The sequence below is a fragment of the Neoarius graeffei genome, chromosome 1 (genome assembly GCF_027579695.1).
Source record: "Neoarius graeffei isolate fNeoGra1 chromosome 1, fNeoGra1.pri, whole genome shotgun sequence".
NCBI classification, from domain to species: Eukaryota; Metazoa; Chordata; class Actinopteri; order Siluriformes; family Ariidae; genus Neoarius; species Neoarius graeffei.
This window is the reverse complement of record NC_083569.1, coordinates 31,849,207-31,866,955: the sequence shown is the minus strand read 5'-3', so window position 1 is coordinate 31,866,955 and position 17,749 is coordinate 31,849,207. Positions and strand designations below refer to the sequence as shown.

Genomic DNA, 17,749 nt, shown 5'->3' with positions numbered 1-17,749 from the left:
ACCTTCCATCATATTTAAGGAGGAACCAGCGCTCGAAACTAACGGTGTCCCGGGGACCATAAAAAATGTCATCGGGACACAAAATTATCATATCTGGGACAATGGAAAAAAATAGATCTAGAAAAAAGTTCTACGTTAATATTATTTACAAAGCCGTAACACATACGTAGACATTCACCTAATTTGTCAATTTTAATTTTAAAACGTTAACAGTGAAAAATACATAGTAGCTACACTTTCGATGCACCTGCATCCGTAGGCTACAGAGCAGCGCATTCTGTTCTAGAATCTTCGGCCGGAGTCCGCGTTATATGGACTTGGAATGGAATTGCTAGCGCACACGCTGCGCCGACTCTTGCCAGAACAAAAATGCTGAAGTGGTTGAAGCGGACCGACCGCGGGGAAGAAACTGAAAGCCCAGACATAACGTCTCCGGGACCTTCAGGATCCAAAGTGTCATCGCCTGGTCTGCAGGCAACGCTAGCAACTGAATGAACTTAATGAACACTGTTAGACACGTTATAAAATACAACAGGAATGATGTGGATGATATTGACGGAAGATACCGTTCAACAGAATAAGTGAGTTTTCTTGGTGTCTTTCTAGTTCAGAAAGTTTAGTCAGTCAGCAGCACAACTAGGCTCGGACCTGCCACTATGCTGATGTTGCTAACATTTGCACCCGGCAGCGAAAGTTCATAAAATGGATAACGGAAAGTCCATAAAAATGGATAACGGAAAGTTCATAAAAATGGATAACGGTAATGGTGAAAATTACAAGTTGGCCTTATAAGTGCCAACAGATATTCAAGGTATAAGTAGATGAAATGAACATAAAAGGGGTCTTATTTTCAACTAAAGTGTACTGCAGATGTAGGGAGTTGAAACATTTTCTGAATGAGCTAGTTGGCCCCTTTAAATAAACGGGTATCTATTCATACAGTGAGATCGCCAAAGTTTAATAAACTGAAAATGCAATAACTGTAATTTTGAAGTAGATGATGTATAGGACATGTGTCACTTGTGTCTTGTGACTTATTGTAAAAATGATATAAAGGGTTCAAAATCGCATAGTTACAAATATAATAGTAACTTCATATGATAATATTAACCACTGGTTATTTCAGAGAGGAAAAAAATGGGGACACTATTGCTTCCATTCGGGACAATACAACACAGAATTCGGGACCACTGGGGGACACAAAGAAAAAGTTAATTTCGAGCCCTGGGAGGAACATGTAGAAATCACTCCAAAAATGAATATGGGTTCTATGTAACAAGAAGGAAGGACTGAACTTTTATATCAAACTCTCAAGTTTGTGTTAAACATACCTCGCCTTGTTCAAATTACAAGCCTTGATATGTTTTTTTTGACGCAGCATGTTTTATTAGATGACTTGATGTACTGCATATTTATATGTGAGGTGTATATAATAATTTCACTGTGTGTGTTTGTGTTTGAGCAGGCAGGCAGAGGCCCTGAAGGCTGACATGACAGGTATGATTGTCAATATTTTACTACATACAGTACCAGTCAAAAGTTTGGACACTCCTTCTCATTCATAGGTTTTTGGGTCAGTCCATGAAATGATGTTACTTTTCATTGGTCCGGGTTTACATAATCATTTCATCTCTAATTTCCATGATTTAAAGAAATATTTAGCAGATTATCCATAAATATTGTTTGAAGAAATAAAATAAAAAAATGAAGTTTCCTTTTGAAATAAAGAAATGTGAAACATTTTCTTCCCCTGTGACTGGACACGGATGACATGGAATATTTGCTGACTTTGAGCTTAAATAAACCTTCATTACTTTCTGAGAATTTCAATAAAATTAGTTTCATGGTACTTGCAATTTAGTTTTACACTCTCACACAAAGTTAAGAAGGTTCTATAAACTATTTAGCTTCGAATTCATCCACTAAAAATAGGTTGTGAATGTAACATTGTGATGTCCTACCGTGTTACGTTAGAAACCAGGCTTATAAAAAATGATAAAACGAGTTGAAATCATGATTGATGTTTTTAATGTAAAGAAGAATATACTATAAAACGATGTAGGTAGAAAGAAATTTAAACAAACGGCAATAAAAGAAATTATCGATGTTTTTTCTCACATCCTAACTTAGCGTCCACTCACTTCCTGGTTCGTTCACAACCTGCGAGACCTATTTACTCAATCTAGGTCAGCTGAACTGACGCGAGAGAACTTCTCGCGGGATCTCACACACCACAACACGTGCTCTAGAGAAGTGCAGATACAAGTGTGACTAAGTAAAGTAATGAATTCAATAATCTCATTTACCCCATATAGGATGAAACTGTTTCCTGTTAATGACTGTTGTTATTGTTCAAATCTTAGAGATTTTATGAAGTTTGTGAAATACTGGTATTTCATATTTTCAGTGTTTATGATGTTGAACTAATATTTCTAATGAATTCTTATTCAGTGTTAATGTTTAAAGTAAGCAAATAAAAGCAAAAAATTGATTTTATCAATATTTTTCCTTTATTTTTAAAAGCTTGTTCGTGTCCTTGTTACATTAGCAACCGGGTAAATATTTATGGATTTTATCATACATTATAGAGCAGGAGTTATCTTAACTATGTTATATTTTCTTATATGGTCAATGCTTCATGGAAATAAAAGTTGTTTTCAGTTGTAAATTGTTTTAAGTGACTCCCTCTATGTCACATTTTGGTAACCCCATTTCATGGACTGACCCTTTTTTAAAAGGGAGCTGGTCATCTTTCAACTTTCTATTTCTTAATTAGCATGTTATTCAGTTATGTTTTCGGTTTTATTAACCTTTTATATCGTGACTCGTATTGGCATATATTACACTTATCAGCCTTTTCGGTTTTTATCCATACTGAATGTAGTTCGTTTGGTCCACGGCAGGCGTCCCTTATCCGCGCGATCTTCACGAGACTTCAAACGTGAAATGTCAGGGCCGCCATTTTGAAAACTGTTTACACAGCGGCCAGATCGCCATATCATTCCAATTTAGATTAATTTCGAGATTTGCCAGCTTCATCAGTGATTGAGATTATTCTATACGACTTCGAACCAACGTGGAGTAGAGAAGAGTTGGAAAGACGACAGGATAAGGACGAGTCCGTCGTGCTGGTATTTACATCATTACTGTTGCACAATTAAAACGTGCCAGATCAGGCGGCTGGTGGGTTTTCAAAATAAATACATTCATGCATTTTTGTGATATATATATTTACTGAGCGCATTTCCCACCGTCTGAAATGAAGGCTTCAGACAGTTCTACAAAATGGCATCCCCACTATATAGTGCCCTATATAGTGAGTAGGGAGCGATTTCGGACACGAGAAAACTTCCGGCTTGATTACATCAGCATTCAAAGGAGGGCGCACGCGTCTTTTGACAATGTTGGCAGATGTTGGTCACTTTGATTTCCGCTGTACGTTTTATTTCTGTCCTACGAAGTCTCGCACAGGTCTCAGCAAATCTTGTTTACGGCCATTGGTTTGAGACATGGGCTGATGCAGGAGTTTTTCTAGAAAAATTTAGTACGAGTGCGCTCACCATGGTGAGGGAGCGAAGCGACCAAGCGGGGGGGTTCCCCCATCCGCCATGCGAAGCCTTTGAAAAACTGAGGCCACAATGGGACATTCTGAAGCTATCTGAGAGGGAAATTGTAACATTGTCAACATTGAAAAAGAAAATAACACTTTGTCACAAGCAACACATAATTTAAATTCTAATACCTCATAATTCAAATTAGACAATACTAATTCCTTATTCAAATTCAAGTGAATCAAACTTAAAGTACTAAACATTCACCAGAGAAATCTGTTTTCTTATACTAGAATAAGCGTAGAATAAGGGCCATTGGAGATGCTCAAAGTTGATTGGCTCCCGATTTTTCGGGAGCTTGGAAGAGCTGTAGATAGCTTGCCTGGCCAGACTAAGCTTGCAACAGGCCCTCGTGTTGCGTCACGCTTAGGATGGGCGGGCCCAGGCTACTACAAACGTGCTTCCTGTCATGACCGTGTAGTTACCATTGCTATGGGGTCACGTGACAGTGCAAAGCCTCTATTCCCACGGGCAAATACAGCCCCAATTACATACTGTATAACGGCGCCCAAATTACGGGCTTGTCAAAAGGCCCAAAATAGAACCTGCGAAAATCGCCCAAATTAGAAGAAAATATCCTGTTTCATAAGGGTGGAGAACCCAAAATATCTTTAAATTATTGTTAAATGTAATTTTTTGGCATATATATATTTCAATTTGTTGTTCAGTCGCTTCATAACATGAAGTGAACATGAAATGCGTCTAGCGATTACCGTAAACCGTGTCTGAGTCTCTGACGTCTGAATGTCGTAAAATCTACTTCCTTTGTTTATGTTGTGAAATTCTCAACGATTCATGATAACACGTGGCTGTCGGTTTGTGATACTGCTGATAGTATAGATTGACAAGTGGTCGTCATGCCGGGTCATGGTAGACCTAAGACAACTGGTAAATCACATAATGGAGCACTTGCATGTGACGTCACAGCCAATCCAGATTGTGACAGACGCCATCTTGTCAGTCAAACGCCATATTCCGCCTTCTACTTCTGGTTCTACTTCTGCTTTTACTTCTACCTTTTCTTCTGGAAAACCCTACTATATACAATTCTACTACAACGGCTGCGGCTACAAGCTCTCGCTACCTGTGCACGTTTTTTGTGTGTATTTTTGCGTGTTGTTCGTCTGTACCTTTCTTCAATATCCACTACAACCGTATGGACTTACTGGACATTGGTTTCCAGCAGAAAATGACGGTTTGTAGCGATTTCCATCGCATGCACAACATTCCGGACGAGAAAAAAAAACAAACATTCCGGACGAGATAGCGAGACCAGTGGGGTCTCCGTGGATTGTTATCGGAAGCAAAGCGAAGGAGGCGGCGCTGGGAGTGCAAGCAAAAGCGAGGCTGCAGGCAGAGCCGGCCTGTTCACTAAGCTCAGAAAACAGCCACTCAAACCTCCACTGCTAAGCCTCTACCTCTCCAACGCCAGATCCATGTAAACAAGACGGACGATTTGGAATTACAGCTGGAATTACCTTATTCTATTCTATAATCGGCTGGTCAGTGCTATACTCAATACTTAAGTGACTTACCCATCCAATGAGGATTCTTGTTTACAAGATGCCACATCTGAGTCGCTGACAAATCCTGAATTTCTGTAAAGATAACTGTCCAGAGATTTATAGGCACGCAGTGCTTCACCACTGAACAGCGAGGGAAAGTTAATGAGGTAATTATACACGTCCGGGTATTCCGCTGGCAGTTCAAAATCCGGTCGTGAAAACTCCGTCCGGTAAGCCATAAGGGTCACAAATCTGTAGATCGTTTATTTTAGACATCTATCTAGTTATCTGTTCATTAGAAAAATGAGCCGTGTAGTCCGTCGGTTGAAATTGATCCATTCTGTACACGAGTGCAGCAGTATTCAGCGGTGTTTTTGACCGACAAGATGGCGGTTGTGTACTTTCCGGTCACGTGACTGCAAGATCTCTATAAGAACAGCAGTTCATATATTCATGGAAAACGCACAATCGATGGCATTATTAAGTCTACAGGCAGGGGAATGGGGAGGTTTATCACACGACAGAACAGTCAGAAGACATCAGACGATATTGTTGACAAGGTCGAGGTCATTGACTTGTCGTCTGCAACAGCTGCCTTACAGTTGCCAGGTACGCTCTGGATTTTTATTATGTATTTTATGTGAGACTTTTATGTAATCTGCTTTGTACCAGCTTATTTTTAAACTTAAGTGAAAATTATCTTTATCTTATTTATGCCCAAATTAATTTATACTAAATTATATTGGAAGTTGAATTGAAATAAGCCTTGGTCACAACCGGCTGTACGTGCTCCTACGGCCTGTCTACGTGCAAAAAACGCACGGAGGGCACACATGTGACGTGCTGATTTTCAAGCCGTAGACTGGCTGCAGACCGGCCACCGAGGTTCTTTGTCATGTCAAACAAACTCTACGGGCGCTTATGTTTTTTTCAGGTTGTAAGACAAACTTGCGGCCAACGTGCGTCTTTCTCCATGAACAAAAAAACCGCAGCAATTTGGGAAACGCCAAAAATCGCACGGCCAAAAAAATCGTAAGTCCGGTTGTGACCTAGGCTATAGATGTGCTCCCAAATAGATGCTGTGATCATAATTAGGCTTACAAAATATTTTTATCTTTTTTATTTATTCAGAATGTTGGAGAAAACTTTTGACTTTTTAGATACAGCACTACTTTATACTTGCACATGATTATGTAATTTCTATTATTTTTATTGCTCAATATATTTATAATTGGTTAAAAAAATTACTACAAATGATGCGTCAAAAATTTTCAGCACGCTATGCGTGAAAATAGTAAAAAAAAAAATTAGGCTCGCTACACTCCCCATGGTGCCCAAATTAAAAACCTGTCTTTGCCCCTGATTCCACAACTGTAGTAATCCATATTATGTTAAGAACCACTCGACTAAGTAGAGTTCATCATTTCTTTAAGATATGAAGTGCCTTAATTAATAAAAATAAAGAAAAACCATTGAATTAGGCGTGTCCAGGCTTTTGACTGGTACCGTATGTGTGGATTTAACAATTACCAAACAAGCTATCCCACTCTGAAGTGTTTTTGTGGTCCAAGTGTATTCGCACGTAACCTAGCGTTTTGTGTGTTTCAGATTCGAAGCTTGGCGCTGCTGAGGTCTGGACATCACGGCAGGCTCTTCAGGACCTGTACCAGAAAATGCTGGTGACGGACCTGGAGTATGCTCTGGACAAGAAAGTCGAACAAGACCTGTACGGGGAAGCCAATCACTTACTGTTAATTTACAGTCTTTTTTTTTTTAAATGCATCCTTTACTTGTATCAGTTGTCACTAGGGCTGCGTACCAGTACTGTACCCTGAAAATTGATTCGGTACAGGTCCAAAATACCGGATCATGAAGTACCAGTACTGTACCGATATAAATTTACACCAAGTATCTGCTTATTTTGTGACTGAAGATGCATAAATCCTACCACAAAGACAAAAATTTAGCACTGGAAAAGATGTAAAATGCTGCGCTGAAACTTGAAATCAGAGCCATTTGAGATCCTCTCACCACAGTCTCACGAGACATTGCGAGAGCTTGGCTGATCCAGCATTCTGATTGGTCAAAAAGACTCAAAAGCAGGTCAGCCATTTTTCCTTTGCTGGCATTGGCAGCCTTTGTTGCTTTGTGTAATTTTGCCGCGCAAGTTAAAGGCCGCGGACTGCGCGTAGTCTGTAGTACTCTAGTGTAGTCACTTCTTGCTGTGAGACAACTTGACTACGTTCAGACTGCACCCTGAAACAACCCATATCCGATTTTTTTGCCCATATGCGACCTGTATCCGATTTGTTATTGACAATCTAAACGACACAGATCCGATTTTTTCACATGCGACCCAGGCCGCTTGGATATGTGGTCCTAAATCCGATGCATATCCGTTATTTTCACATGCGACTGCAGTCTGACCGGACGGGTCGCATTCATGCGACCTACACGTCATCAACAAGAGACAAACGTCACTATTCTGCATTGGCTAATCCCGCCTCTTTGGTGGAAAACAACAATATTTGTACAGTTTTCAGAATTTAAATAGACTTTTATAGAATTGATCAAGCTAATGGTGGATTTGGTAGGGACCTGGATGTTTATCTGTTAGCCTGATTAAATAAAACAGTTTCTATAACTGATTTATAACTTAAACCATCCTGTATTACAAGACTATAAGGTTGTTCTGGAAATTTCCAGTAATTTGACACCTTCGGTCTCATTAGTCTGCTGCCCACATTAATCAGATTATTGTGCGAGTTCCGCCGCCGCCACAAAAACCACATCGCCAGGTCTCGCCTCATCACCTTCCATAAACTGCACTGGTGTTTCTGCACCTTGAGCCAGCGCTGAGAGAAGTTGCAGAGTTCAGCTGGCTATAAACAATCTAAATAAATATTTATAAAAATGTAGAAAAAGTTTATTAATATGACGAAATAAATATGTGCAAATTATTAAGCCTGAATTAAGAGTTTGGTAATACAGCGGCCGTATCCCAAATGACTGCCTACTGAAGCTCGAGTGCACTATATAGAGTTTAAAAATCCATTACTTCCTAGTAACATGTAGTGCACTTATATAGAAATTAGAGAGACATTTAGGAGTCAACCCTCGTTACCAGGCTACACGTTTTCATTTCAGTTCAGAAACAAAAACACACACACGACCTCACACTTTAACACTAACCAGATAATTAAACAAACAAACAAAAAAAATAAATCATTAAACATGAAGAGTGCACTTTTTTTTTTGTTGTTTACGTATTACGTAGATGTGCTTATTACGTGTCAATTTGCGCATGCGGGACACTTTTGGTTCGTTTTCCGTTCATATTGGAGATCGCATACAAGTCTCATATAATTGGTAATGTGAACGGCCTAACAAAAAAATGGGATTTCACAACAAATCGGATATGGGTCGTTTCAGGTTGCAGTCTGAACGTAGTGCTTATGACTTTTTGTCCCAAGTTAACTATAGGGTGACTGAGAAGTGAGGTAGGAAACCTAGTTATGTTCGGTTTTCTTTGAATAAAGATACTGACAAGTTGTCAACAGTTTATTAATGTTTCTGTCATTATTGAAGAAGTTCAGAAGAATTTGTCAAATTGTTCAGGTACAGGTCCGGACCTGTACCTAAACCTCTGTACCTGATGTTACGTTTAGGTACGCAGCCCTAGTTATCACTAATTACCTCAACAGTGAATGAGGACAGGTCGTCTCTTTTGTAATATGCTTTCAGTCTGTTTTCTTCATGTGTGTAAAGCACCAATTTTTTTTTTTTTTTTTCCCTTCCAAATGTTTTTCTCCAGCTGGAACCATGCTTTTAAGAATCAGATAACAACACTACAGAGTCAGGCCAAAAACAGAGCCAACCCCAATCGAAGTGAAGTACAGGCCAATCTCTCGCTCTTTCTCGAGGCAGCTAGTGGATTCTATACACAGGTGAGTTGTCGATAAGCTTCTGATGAATTCGGCTTGAGGCCACTGGTAATAATAGACCATGCAGTTACTATAGGGTACCAGCGTACCTTCAGTGCATGGCCTCCTAATAAAATTCAAAGCAGATCTGTCGTATAATTCCTCTGCTTGCACTCAGTCATTTTATGGCGAAACATAATTTTGTAAATTTTGAGTAACCAAAGCAAGTTTCTGTTGGGTTTCCATAAATTTTAGAAACGCTTTTTGTACATGTGTGTCTCTAGTAAAGTGCAAAATGCATTCTTGACACATCGTTTGCATGTAGTACAAAACTCCATAAACGTTCAAGTGTACATACGGATGGGAGCACAAAATTAATGATCAGGGTAAAGGCTGAAAAAATAAAACTTTCCATTAGCTGGCACATTTGTTTATAGCTTAGGGTTATGTACAGATCACGTTTATTTTCTAATAATTGATCAGTTTTAGGGCGGCACGGTGGCAGGGGCTTCAAAGTTTGGGAGAATAGCAGGGTACAAATAATTTACAGCAGGGTGCAAAATGGTAAAATGTCTGCCAGCGGTAGACATAATGCATGCAAAGCATGCGGGGGGGTTCAAAGGGGGGTGCGCCCCCCTTTGTGCATGGAAAATGTTATGAAATGCACTGAGAAATGGTGGCCTCTGGTAACTTTTAACAGTGAAAATAAAGGGTAATCAATACTATTTGGAAACTTGAAATATGAAACCATACCTCAGTCATTTTATCAAATTTCAGAAATATTTGCAAACAAGCACATAAAAAGTAGTCCGATTGAAATCCACATATGGATGATATAATAATTTTCAAGGAATACGCCACCCCCAAGTGAAATTGAGTCAGTCCCTGCAGTCCCTAGAGTTGGATGAGTGAGCCAAAGCGTTTTGTAGCCGACCCAGCCATTGCCCTGATCTGGAAACGTCCTGGTTAGCTTTAGCTTAGCGTAGTCGCTGTAATCCGGCGTATCCAGCTAGCATTGTCGTTGCAAAAGTGAATCAAATAACTCAAGATTTTTTATAATTATTTCTCATGACCTGTACATTCACACTGAGTACACATATCAATGCAAATTAACACAAAGGGATTTACTAGACCGATTTATATCTGGAACTATTTTCAGCCACAGCACAGGCAAAGCACCGCTGCAGGCGCAAAGACACCGCGCAGCACCACAACTTCCGTCAATACACCAGTGTTACCAGGGAAACCAGGGTTTTCAGGTGCTGCGCGGTGTCTTTGCGCCTGCAGCGGTGCTTTGCCTGTGCTGTGGCCGAAAATAGTTCCAGATATAAATTGGTCTAGTAAATCCCTTCGTGTTAATTTGCATTGATGTGTACTCAGTGTGAATGTACAGGTCATGAGAAATAATTATAAAAAATCTTGAGTTATTTGATTCACTTTTGCAACGATAATGCTATCTGGATACGCCGGATTACAGCGACTACGCTAAGCTAAAGCTAACCAGGACGTTTCCAGATCAGGGCAATGGCTGGGTCGGCTACAAAACGCTTTGGCTCACTCATCCAACTCTAGGGACTGCAGGGACTGACTCAATTTCACTTGGGGGTGGCGTACTCCTTTAAGTCTGATGTGCACTTTGACTAAGCTAAGGTGACAAGTTTCTCCAGATTCTCTAATACTATTGAAGAATATGGTGAAATCTTGAATACAGATGAAGAACAAAACAACTTCAATTATAATCAAAATGTTTATTTTTTGGCAGTCAATAAACTGTTACATAAACTGCAGCTACATGTACTTCATCAGCTGACTTCATCGTTATTAAAAAACAGCAGCTAGCAGCACTCATTGACAGTCTCAGCATTTCTATTGAAAATAACTTTCATCCAAATCTCATCAACCTAATCATGTAGGGGCTTACTGAATAGAAATTATATAAATCTAGTTATTTAGTGCGGGTTAGGCACAGCAAATGAGTATATATATATTTTTCATGGGGCGGGATGGTTTGGAACAGGTCATCTAAAATTGGGATAACATTTACCCGGGACGGGTATTTGAGGCGGGTCGTCTAGCTTAAGCTTGATTACCGTTGTTACGCACGCAGTTTGTTTTTTTGAGCAGCTGTCAAACACAGAGTCAACTTTACGATCTGCGATTATAATGTCTTAAGCAAGGCTGAGAAACGGTGGACTAAGACGTATTTATTTTTCTATATCAACACAATGACAGAATAAATTTGCGTTCAGAACGTACTTACCTTTCCCTCTAGACCTTTTTAGCCACGCATCCTGCATGGAGCCGCTTGCAACTCTCTTCGTCGCCATTTGTGAGTCACATGATGGTATGAACCATTCACAGTCCATGGAACACACTAAGCCAGTCAGAGTACGGCTTACATATGGCACAAGGGGCAGTAATGGCTGCACTCATGTCGAGGATGTAAACAAAGTTGACGCGGCAACGGACATACATGACATAGTGGATGTAATTTACGTTCACAACTTTTTTTTGCCGTCAGAAATGTTTAATATTAAATTTTGTGACTCGACTGACAATAGCCGGCGGCATAACAAGCCACAGACGGCGATTTGCCGCCGGTGACCGGCTACTTTTGAGACCGCAGCGGTGGTGTAGTGGTCAGCGCTGTTGTCTCACAGCAAGAAGGTTCTGGGTTCGAGCCCTGTGGCCAGCGAGGGCCTTTCTGTGCGGAGTTTGCATGTTCTTCCCGTGTCCGCGTGGGTTTCCTCCGGGTGCTCCGGTTTCCCCCACAGTCCAAAGACATGCAGGTTAGGTTAACTGGTGACTCTAAATTGACCGTAGATGTGAATGGTTGTTTGTGTCGGCCCTGTGATGATCTGTTGACTTGTCCAGGGTGTACCCCACAGCTTGCCCACAAGGTAAATGGTTATGGATCATGGATCAATTTTGTGTTGCTTGCTTACTTTATTTTCTATTCCAATGCCAACAAATATAACCCAACTGGTTTCTACAAAATTTCGTTGATGGTAATGGCTCGATTCCACTATCCCAGCATTTTAGCTGTATTCAGCAGGTGGCGCTCTGATCAGTCCTCCACTTCCGGGTCGTTCCCAGCCAAAACAGTACTCACTGTGGCATTGGTTTGTATAACGTTTCGCTGAAATAAGATAGAATTAATCAATTTTATTGATGTTTAACTGGAATAGACTCTTATAAAATGTTGTCAAATGTACAAATACGCAAATTATCGCTCATGCCACATCCATTATTGTGCTTAAGTTAGGGCTTGTGGTCTGGGTAACCGCGTCTACTTCACGCGGCCTGTAAGATATATTTGTGCTTATCATGCTTATTGATGGGCCAGTTATTGTGAGATCATAATAATTGATTTTTTTTTTTTTTATATATTAATCGCATACTTGAATAATCAAACAAATATTTCCTCAAAAGAATGCATACATTTAAATTTTGATGAGTGCTGATTTTATATTGGTGTGTAGTTCATATATTTGGGGATAAGAATTCTGGTAACAGAAATTAACACACATGGTTCCCTCGAGATTGCCTGCGGTTATGGAGAATGTGGAGAGAATGCATGGACCTGCAAGTTCAATTAGTTGAAACAATCACAGCGTTCGGTAATGCATGAGTCCTCGTTAGTTTTCAAACATTTCAAATTGTCAATCCCCAAATATTTGAGAAGTTGATGTCTGAATACCAGCATAACATCCTAACTCTGGTTTATAGGCCAATTCCAAAAACCTACCCAATAATAATATCCCTCATATTCCTTGAAAACTTTCAATGTTTTGAGTTGGGAATGTAAATTACGAGCCTCTTCAGTAAGTATTAAAACACCAATGCGAACAGAAATGAAATTGGACGTGTCCATTTCCTGCAAATATCACTCTAATCAACTAATGTCAAGGAGTCCAGGGGTGTGGCACTTCGAGGTTACACTCACACTGGCAAATTTACGATTTAACAGACTATTTTCATCACGAAAAACATTTACTTGATGGCTCCGTATCTTTAAAATTTACAAGATGTTATTAAACTTAAAGGTCCCATGGCATGAAATTTTCACTTTCTGAGGTTTTTTAATGTTAAAATGAGTTCCTCTGACCTTCTTAAGTCACCCCAGTGGCTAGAAATTTCATAATGTGTAAACCAAACTATGCCCATCATTTGAGAATGGCACGTCAAAACGGCGCGTTGATAAGCTCTTCCCTTTACTACGTCAGCAAGGGAGATGATCCCCACGCCCCCTCTCTGGATTCCCACCCACTGTATGAATTGCCCGCCCAGTTGTAGTGAGGAGACCATAGAGGACACAACAACATGGCATCACCTAAGCGAGCGAAACATGGAAATTGCGCTGTACATGGATGTGACAACACAAAGGAGTCTGTTTTTACTGCCGACGGGAGAGCCCCTGAAGACGCAGTGGCTTAATTTTATTTACTTCAATAATACGCCGTCGAGTCTACCTAAGACGGTGTATGTTTGTCGGAAGCATTTTCCTGATGAATGTTTCCACAACTTGGGACAGTACAGGGCAGGTTTTGCACATCAACTGTCACTGAAGCCTGGGTCCGTACCAAGCATCCCTGCCGCATCAGCCACAAACACCGAACAAGTGTATAACTGTTAAGTTGTTTTGCCGTGTTTTAAAATCGGTGCCACGTTAGCCTTGCAGTGGCTACATTAGCTGTGCAGCTAACCGCTTCCTGCAGTTAGCCAGGTACTCTGCGCTACAAAACCAAAAAGCATGCAGCATGCTCTGTTATAATAGCCAATCAAAACAGTTTTTACAAAGACACCCACATTCTTTTTTTTTTTTAAGTCACTCGTTCATTTTTTGTTTGTTTGTTCAGTAAAAACCCAAACATTTGTTGAATTTATTTTATTTCCTCGCGTCGCACCTTAATGACGTCAGCGCACGGTATTTTTCCCTTCGCGGTTTGTTCCTTCTCTCTCGCCATAGTAAGACACCCACATCCGCTTGTTCTGACCCACTGGAGGTAGCGTCACAGTGCTGTTAGCCAATCAGAGGTAGCACATTTACATGTAATGAATATTAATGATAAGACCCGCCCCCACCCTCTACCCTTCCCCGCCTCCTGCTTCTCATTAGCAAAACGACGCACTGGGAAAAGCGCTGAAATGGGGCTTTCTCCCAGGAGGCTATATCTACTTGCCGAGGGTTCATTTCGAGAAAGGCTGCGGATATAACATCCGGAAACCTCCACGAGCCCGTTTAAAGCATCAACAAACCACCATGCCATGGGACCTTTAAAACAAACCACAATAAACCCTGAATAAGCACTTTTTACTTTTGTTGGTTTGGGCTGTGCGGCGTCCTCCGTTGTTGACATTTTTGAACGACCCAGTGACGCGCGCACCACCTGTTGACTACTCCGCACAAATCATAGCGGAACCAAGCCATTCTTAGTCTCTGACCTCATGAATTAGCATGAGGGTGTGTGTTTGAGGGGGACTCCAAAGCATAAAGTCTGTCTGGATAAGGGCATCTGCTAAATGCTGTACACGTAAGAAAAATAGCAATTTAAGGTTGACAGTCCATGTATATATAAAGTACAGTATTCCATGCAAATGATATGACTTGAAGCTGATCAAGTCCAAGTTTCCACTCATTAGTCTTGTAAACGTGCACACATTTCAAAAGCATGAGTAGCTCTTTTTATTTTTATGATGTATACATTTCTTTGTATTCTTTTTTTTCCTTTCCTGATTTATGATTTACTTAATATTTAATATGACTGATCCGCCTCGATTAGCATGACTACTTGCAGATCAGTTTTTATATTGTAAAAAAAAAATCTGTAATAAGTCTGAAGTAGGATACCGACTTTTTTTTTTTTTCTAAAATGTACAGGATTGTACGGAAGCCGCAAGAGGCCCTTCATATAATCTTTTTTTTTTTTATTCACCTTGTTATCCCGAGATAACGACATAATTAATTCAGGATCTCGAGAAAACAACACAACTAATTCGAGATCTCGAGAAAACAAGACAATTATTTCATGATCTTGAGAAAACAGCTGAGTCTTCTGCGGAGGTGCCACAGACTAATTTTGAAATTATCCCTTATTAAAAGACTTGATGCAATCTCTCCCTGTGTCAACCCCTGATCAAAATATTGCCTCATTAGGTGATCGATTATTCCAGACATTCTAATGACCAAAGTTGCGTCTATACAGAATGAGAAATAGCCCCAAAGTCAGCATATCACAAGTCTCTTAGCACACCTGAATGAACCATTTCTCAGCTGTTTACTCGAGATCATGAAATAACGGTTTTGTTTTCTCGAGATCTCGAATTAGTTGTGTTGTTTTCTCGAGATCCTGAATTATGTCGTTATCTCGGGATAAGGTGAATAAAAAAAAGGATTATATGAAGGGCCTCTCTCGGCTTCTGTAGGATTGCTATGAATAACACTTTATGAATAAATCCGTTCACACACTGTTTGATAAATGAGGCCCTTTGTTAGAAGCTGACTGTAATTTAGAAATTTAATTAATCCCAAGTTTTCAGAAGCATTTCAGTGTTGTTTTTTTTAAAAACTGTGCTTTTATGGAAAATCTCCTTCCTCAGTTGTTGCAGGAGCTGTGCACGGTGTTCAATGTGGACTTACCGTGTCGTGTGAAGTCATCTCAGCTTGGAATAATCAGCAATAAACAGTGCAACTCCAGCACTATTGTAAAGCCACAGCCCAGCTCCTGCTCCTATATCTGCCAGCACTGTCTCGTCCACCTGGGCGACATCGGTGAGTCGTCACACAGCGCGCCTTACTTCTAGAGCAAGTGCTTTAGTCCGACTGATTCTGTAACATGGTTATTGATCATCGTATTTATGATTGAAAAGTGAAGAAATGTGTGTTAGAGTTGGTGGGTTTTTTCTTTTTCTTTTTTTTTTTTTAACTCCTCTCATTGAAAAATTTGCATCCGCTCCTTTCTATAGCACGATATCGCAACCAGACAAGCCAGGCGGAATCCTATTACAGACACGCAGCTCAGCTTGTTCCATCAAACGGTTGGTCGCTGTTTAGTTACTTTATGCTGTTTTTACTTTTAAGACCAAATCAGCACATTGCAATTTCACCTCTGCTGCAATTCTGTATCCGGAAATAATATACTAGAAGGTTTTAAAAATGTATACACGAATAGCTTTCGAAGAAGGATCTTGAATTGTCTGGTTTTGCCATCAGGTCAACCGTACAATCAGCTGGCTATCCTGGCCTCCTCTAAAGGAGACCACCTCACAACAATCTTCTACTACTGTAGAAGCATTGCAGTCAAATTTCCCTTTCCAGCAGCTTCCACCAACTTGCAGAAGGCTCTTTCGAAGGCTCTTGAGAGGTATTGCAGAGTTCTTTCATTTATTTCTCTTTTAATTTTTATCTCTCAGGACTCTGATTTATATCCATCGCATTGCAGATGCACCGCATACATCAAGGAATTAGGGAAATATCTATATTTTGGTAGCCATTATACTTTGATGGTTTAATGATGTGATGCGAAATTAACGAACTGTTCTGACTGTACATCTGCAGCCGCGATGAGGTCAAAACAAAATGGAGCGTGTCCGATTTCATCAAGGCTTTCATCAAGTTTCATGGACACGTTTACCTCAGCAAAAGCCTGGAGAAACTCTGTGCACTGAGGGAGAAGCTGGAAGAGCAGTTTCAGGTACACGGGCAATGTCTGCACCAGGCTTGTTTGGTCCAAATTTTACTTAGAAGGAAGTGTTTAGTCATATCGGGGTGAAGAGATGTACACTACCGTTCAAAAGTTTGGGGTCACCCAGACAATTTTGTGTTTTCCATGAAAAGTCACACTTTTATTTCCCACCATAAGTTGTAAAATGAATAGAAAATATAGTCAAGACATTTTTCTGGCCATTTTGAGCATTTAATTGACCCCACAAATGTGATGCTCCAGAAACTCAGGCCCTGTCCACACGGCAACGGATTCAGGTGACTCCAATACAATTGCTTATCGTTTAGGCCTGGCGTCCACACGGCACCGGCGTTTTGGGTGCCCAAAACGCAATCTTTTTGAGAACGGGTTCCAGAGTGGAAAGATCTGGCAACGTTGCCGTTGCGAAGTCGTCTGGATGAGTAGAACGGATGTGTTTACGATGACATCACAACCACATGACTGTGAGTGCTTCACGCCGGGTAGAAGTGTAACGAACTCGATGCGAGTTGTCAACAAATCCTATAACTTGGTTCATGAAACGCGCTTACAAAATATTTTCACTGTGAATATTTGTGTAATGGTGCAAGGTGAGAGAGAGAGAGAGAGAGAATAGCCCTTAGGGCAGAGTCAATCCCGCCAGCAAAAATAGGGGAAAAAAGGAGCGATCTCACCTCTTCAGATGTTGGTTTAAGTCCGACAATACATTCCTCAAAAAGGGCGTAGAAGAGCAAATTAATCCATCAATGTGTAGCATTCAATTTATTCCGGACCATTAAAGACGCCGCCTTCCGCGTAGAATCATACGTCATCCTCGCCGCCATATTGGATAGGTCAAAGCGGAGAATAAAGATTAGCTGCGTTTAACTGTACCAACAGGTTTGCCGTCCAAACGAGATCACATGGGATTACCGTTCACAGGTGAGACTGGAAAAATACTTTTCATTGTATTTGGTCATTATAATGTAATTTTACGAACAGATTTTCCTGACTTTGTGGCTAATATG

At 40.4% G+C, this 17,749-nt stretch overlaps 1 protein-coding gene across 6 annotated transcripts in view; it reads left to right on the top strand.

Annotated features, from left to right (window-relative positions):
• The window catches only part of smg7 (SMG7 nonsense mediated mRNA decay factor), a 113,759-nt gene that overhangs the window by 52,809 nt on the left and 43,201 nt on the right, over positions 1–17,749 (top strand). For all 6 annotated transcript variants that reach the window (XM_060930967.1, XM_060930976.1, XM_060930952.1 and 3 more), the window contains 7 exons: positions 1,466–1,497; positions 6,725–6,842; positions 8,931–9,063; positions 15,640–15,811; positions 16,006–16,077; positions 16,253–16,403; positions 16,598–16,733. In XM_060930967.1, coding sequence (XP_060786950.1) covers positions 1,466–1,497; positions 6,725–6,842; positions 8,931–9,063; positions 15,640–15,811; positions 16,006–16,077; positions 16,253–16,403; positions 16,598–16,733 — 814 coding nt within the window. The remainder of the gene's footprint in view (positions 1–1,465; positions 1,498–6,724; positions 6,843–8,930; positions 9,064–15,639; positions 15,812–16,005; positions 16,078–16,252; positions 16,404–16,597; positions 16,734–17,749) is intronic.